General features: G+C 41.5%; 1 protein-coding gene across 4 annotated transcripts in view; it reads right to left on the bottom strand.

The window, feature by feature from the left end:
- Window positions 1-1115: 1115 nt before the first annotated feature.
- The window catches only part of CBFB (core-binding factor subunit beta), a 44264-nt gene continuing 39379 nt past the window's right edge, over window positions 1116-6000 (bottom strand). For all 4 annotated transcript variants that reach the window (XM_054078768.1, XM_054078767.1, XM_054078765.1 and 1 more), the window contains one exon: window positions 1116-3417. In XM_054078768.1, the coding sequence (XP_053934743.1) occupies window positions 3349-3417 (69 nt within the window). In that variant the 3' untranslated portion in view covers window positions 1116-3348. The remainder of the gene's footprint in view (window positions 3418-6000) is intronic.

Below are 6000 nucleotides of genomic sequence, written 5' to 3'. Positions count from 1 at the left end.
CACCTCCAAAGACTGCAGGTCACAAGTTATGAAGGCAGCTATTTCCTACATGATTTTGGTACATAAACCACCACTGTCATTCAATATAAAATGTTTGGTTACACCATCTAGAGTTCTAGCAGCTTCAGCAGAGGTTTTCAGGGGTAGTGTATAATGTTCATATTTTCCCCACAGTACTTTACCACATTTCCCCATTTCCTCAGTTTCCATGCGCAAACCTCCTCATTTGCCTCCTTGTCCAAAGCAGCACAATTAGCAAGGTTTAATGGCTGCTATAAACACATGCCCATTAGCACTGCTTTCCTGTAAGCACGCACAACCATTACAGCACAAGGAGATAGAACTCTTTAGGGCTATTTAAGCAGAGCTATGCTTTCAGAGCAAGCGGGGCCCGTAAATTAAAAAAAGCCAGAAGAGTTCTAGGGTGAAATCTGCATTTACCCTGGTGCATGCCCTAGTATATAGGGCACGGACCAGTTAGAGCCAGTCCAGAAGAGGCCACGATGATGACCCAAGGGCTGGAGCACCTCCCGTATGAGGACAGGCTGGGAGGAGGCTCTGGGGAGACCTTAGAGCAGCTGCCAGGACTGAAAGGGGCTCCAGTGAGGGGCTCTTGATCAGGGAGTGCAGGGATAGGATGAGGGCGAATGGTTTTAAGCTGAAAGACAGGAGATTTAGATTAGACATTTCTTCCTAATGTTTTTCTGTGAGGGTGAGGAGGTCCTGGCCCAGGTTGCCCAGAGCAGTGGTGGCTGCCCCATCCCTGGAGGGGTTCCAGGCCAGGTTGGATGGGGCTGGAGCCCCTGATCCAGTGGGAGGTGTCCCTGCCCAGGGCAGGGGGTGGGACTGGATGGGCTTTGAGGTCCCTTCCAATCCAAACCATTCTACGATTCTATGATATGAAAGTTTTTGAAAGAACCATGCCCAGCCCTGGATCGCTCTTACAGACAGTGCTCGATATGAGTGACCACTGGATGTCAGCAGTGCTTTAGTCATGGACACCAGCAGCCTTACACTGGTGGGAGTTTGGAAAGCAACCCCAGAAGCACCGAACACCCCGACGGGCGCTACCAGGATGTCAGAAATAAATTTGCAGCACCTTGTTTTCACTACACAGAAGTTTATTATGAAAGTTGAACATACAACACAAAAAGTAGCAAAAGCAATCCTGTAGCTTAAGGCAACTCTTACAGGAGATGAATTTGAGAAAGATGATGCAACTTCAGTTTAAATAGAAATTATGAAAAATATCAAATTGCATCAATAACTTAAAATGCACTTTAAAAAGTCTGCGCTAACCAGCAGAGGGAAGGGCTTGTGATCTTAATGCCAGCATTAAGATACCAAAAGCAGCAGAATGCTAAATGATGATAGGGAAAGTTCAGTATTTACACAAAGATAACAATGTCAATATCCGATAGCGTAACTTCCTGTGTACTTATGGTTTAAAACCACTGTCTGAAACGTTAGGAAAACCTTTTAAAATAAATCTTCAGACTATTCCATCAAAAATACACAGACGGCAGAGAAGATCTGAGGCAAGGGCTGCATGCGGACACATGCGTGTGTCCCTTAAATAACTCATTGCAGAAACACTTCAGAAAAATCACTTCTTAGGGGGAAGAAGAGCAAGAAGAATACGTGGCCACAGAGTGAAAATGGTTATCTTTCAGGTGAATCACATTTGAATTGAAGTATCAAAATATTTCTATTTGATGACGTTCTCACAGTTTAGTTACTGACATTTTTAAATGAATGTTAAATACTCATGTTATTAACAAATAATCTCCTTCACATCGACATCTGTTTACATTTTTGCAAGACCTCTTTTGCATCAATTGTTTTGCCATTAATGAGGAATATAAATGGGAAAATTAGAATCAGCAACAGCTTTCAGTCCCATCTTAATCATAGAATATAATAAAGATTTAACTGTTCTAACCGTAAAGAGTTTCTACCAACAAAATAATTCTTAAAATACTGAAATTAGATCACCTATTTTAAAAAAGATATTTAAGTGACATTTTAATTAATCAGGCTGTATAGGAAGCAGCACATTTTTAACAACGTGAAATGACATCACATTTCCAATCAATTTTCTTCAAATATTGGATGCAACGAAAAATTCGGAACAAGTCCATTCACCACCACCCGAAATAAAATGAGATAATTCACACAAACTAGCTCATCTCAAACCTTACCCTGTTAGAAAATGCAATATATATCGCAATGTAGTCTTAATACGCATCAATTTTATGGAAGGGTGCTATGCACAGTATGAAATTCTCTGCACAGAACCTCATCTCAACTTGTCACCATTCAGCACAACCTTACAAAAAGCCTAAGATATAAAATATACTTAAAGCAGCTATCTTAATATGATTTAATGCATATCACCTTGGCAGCTGATCGCTTCTGTTCCCAGTTTAACACGCTGTTGAATCTGATTGTAGAGTTGCAGTATCCCTTTTAAGAACTATTAAAAAAAATCCCTGAATAAAACAGAAGCCAACCTGCGACTTCCCATGAGTTTCAGTAAAGTACTACATACAGGGGTATAATAACCACCCAAACTCACTTGATACAGAATAAAATCTAAGATAGATACTGGGGCATGATGCATTAATGCATGAAAACACACATTTTAAGATTTTACCATTTAAAAAGTAGAACCAATGAATTGTTAGCAGTTCAAAGAATACTGCAACTGTGAGGCTTACAAACCCACAGAGTTTGAAAACTGATTCCAACAGCTCTAATTCACTGGGTTCAGCTTGGAAATAATGCAAAATAATGTCAGCAGTTTTAAGAAGGTCTTGCAAATTTATAAAAAGAAAACTGAAAGAAAGGTAAGAATGCGTATCTAAAATAAAGCAGGAGCACAATAAGGACAATCAAAATTCCAAAAGCCCATATTAAAAAAATTAAGCTTGGAATGCACTGGCTTCCAGCGGTTTACAAAAAAAAAAAAAAAAAAAGACAAAACGAGACATTTTAAATCTGTAATATCTTGACCTATTTTTAAGTGACAATTTTTATTACAGTTGAGAAAAACGGTTTTATAGCTGCATAAGTTTCCATTTCACTAAAATAGTGCCAACAAAAATAAGTTTGCATAGAAAAACAAAATTTCAAATTGCCACTGGCTACATGCTTAAAATGGGAAATGCAGGTATTGTAACATAAACATAGTGCAAACCATGGCAGTTCACGGTGATTCTGACTGCCGCAGGTCAGGAAACAGACCATAGTATACCCAGTTATCACAGTTTCTGGTCTTTTATTAAATCCTTTGCCAAGTAGAAGCAATGCATGTGTGCAGACCCATGGTATGCCTGCTGCTGTTGATTAACGTAGTTTGAGATCATCACCACTTCCTAGGTTAGATCCAGGACTAGGGTCTTGCTGTCTTCTTGCCTGCAATAACAAACACATATTTAGGATCAAAAAAGTGATTTGGAAGCTATCAGTTTACTTATTTTCTTAAGTACATTAACATGACTAAAATCGTAACCAATCCAAAGGCAGAAACTTTACATTTCAAGTAGTACAAAAAACATAGAATCATAAAATGGTTTGAGTAGGATGGGACCTTGAAAATCACCCAGTTCCATCTCTGCCATGGGCAGGGACACCTCCCACTGGATCAGTGCTCCAGCCCCATCCAACCTGGCCTGGAACCCCTCCAGGGATGGGGCAGCCACCACTGCTCTGGGCAACCTGGGCCAGGGCCTCCCCACCCTCATTGTGAAGAAATGCATTCATTTTTAACATAAAAATGATTCTTTTTCCCTTTCAGTTCAGTAAACCTCTCAAGCCAACAAGTAAGTTGGAGCTGGGTGGGGGCGCAGAGCTCTGGCGCTGCCCCCTCTCAGCCATGGGGCAGGCAAGGCCAGCACGCTCAGAGCCAGGGTGCACCCGCAAATGTTCGCTCCCGGACACTGTCTCAGAGGCTCTCCTGCACCCAAGCTGAAGAGCTTCTCAGCATCACTTTAACAATCAGCAAGAGACTTCCAGAACAGTTAGGCAACAGTTTTGTGCATTTCCTTCTGAAACACATGTTCTTCCCTGTGAAGTTCCCTTCTTCACATTTGCTGTGAATGTGCTCAGAATCAAGATTTTGGAGAGAAAGGCTACAATGCAAGAATGCAGAGTACATGGCATCATTTCCAAATCAATATCCCCATGGTATTTTTATGTGGTAAACATTTACTTTAGCTCTTTCTGGAATAAAGAGATTTATAACACAGTAACACACTAGCACAGTTTATTCTACAGATGGACACACATTTTAATATTTCTCAAAAGTTGGGGGGTTAATGCAGCATATACTTTTTCCTCCGGTGCACCTGTAAAGTTAGCAACAATAGAAAACAGAACTCTGGTACTTAGGACTGTGCCCCTATATTAAAAAAAAAAAAGTAACATCTGTTCTCCTTTAAATGAATGCTTCTGTTGAACAGTTTGAGTTGATGGCAATGAAGGATGGTCAGTCATTGTGAGAGACACTGCTATTGACTTTCTCGATGTGTACACACGCTGGCTGCTTTGAAGTAGTGCACACAAATCACAAATCAGGTTGGAAGGGACCTTTAAGACCATCTAGTTCCACTCCCCCCCTTCCCCCGCCATTACCTGCAGGGTAAATGCCTAAACACTTTCAGGCATCAATTTTAAAGCAATACTTTGATTCAGGGAACATTTAACATATGCTGCTGTTTTAAGACATTTTATTTATCATTCAACACCTCATGTTTAGAGTGTGGATAGTGGGCACCTGGGGAACAATCATGGAACCCAAACAGTACCAGGGTCACACGCTCAGACAGTGGAAGGCATCACTACACAAGCACTGTTCGGCATAGCTCTCTTAGTTTCAACAGCTGCAATAACCTGCCACATTCAGTGCTTAAAAAAAGTGCTTCCCCAAAAATGCAAAACAAGTGGCCACTTCCCTCCTTTGAAAAGCTTCTCATTTGGTTGAAAGAGGTGGAACAGACCTATTGCAGGCAGTTGTACCACTGAAATACGCAGTTAAGGCAATTATCACGTTTACAAGATAACAGTGAACAGTAGGCGTGCTGAACTGTGACACGAGCGCTGCTCCGTGGTGTTCCCCAGGGTTTGAGTCAGTTACTGACACAGAGGAAGCCTTCCCGCCAGCGTGACAGTCACCCTGGCTCACAGCCGCTCCTTCGGTCCCACACTGAACAGCAAGCAAGCAACCTGTCAGCTCCCAAACCCTCTGGCACATACTGCCAACACATTTTCTGATTTAGACTTTTCTATGTCTCTTTACTTCTTCCTCCCTTATCTGCCATTCTTCTGGTCTGCCTAATTTTACGCTCCCAGTGCAGCCAGTTAGCTTCACCCAGAGAAGTGCTGCTTCCTTCTCCTATTTAAATATGGATTTAAAGTTACGATTGCCTTCACATGCAATGATCCCATTCTGATGCAGAGCGAGTTCATCCAGTAAATCCCTCTCATAACCGGCACGTTTCCAGAGAAGATAATTCCCACCTGCATCTTCTCCAGTGGCTGAATCACCATTGTTGTTTTGGAAACACCCTCGCTATTTTAAATATCTCAGTTGCTACCTACTACCCTCGTCTGTCCAGGACTGTCGTGGGCTGCATTTTAGATATTTAGGGGCGATATGATGGTCTTGCTCTGTTCTATCTGCACTGGTTATACTCTGACTGCAGGAAATAATCTGCTTTTCCTACATGCAGGAGAACTCTAAACATGACAACAACATCACTTTTGGTGCAGAAAGCCACAGATTTCTCAGTAATCTTTCTGAGAAATCACATTAAAACAGCTGCAATTACATACAGCACTGAAGATTTCAGTGGTAAAGGGCGTATTCCTTTCAGCCCCTGAAGCAGCTTTTGCAAAATGCCCTCTCTGTAGAGACATAGAATACTGGGGGAAGGCTTTTAATTGAGATTTTTACATCATTTTCAAAAGCCAGATCATTCGGCTTTGACGGTCAACATA

This window comes from Cuculus canorus, chromosome 13, assembly GCF_017976375.1.
Source record: "Cuculus canorus isolate bCucCan1 chromosome 13, bCucCan1.pri, whole genome shotgun sequence".
Classification (NCBI taxonomy): domain Eukaryota; kingdom Metazoa; phylum Chordata; class Aves; order Cuculiformes; family Cuculidae; genus Cuculus; species Cuculus canorus.
The sequence above is the reverse complement of the archived record's forward strand: the minus strand, read 5'-3'. Positions and strand labels throughout refer to the sequence as shown.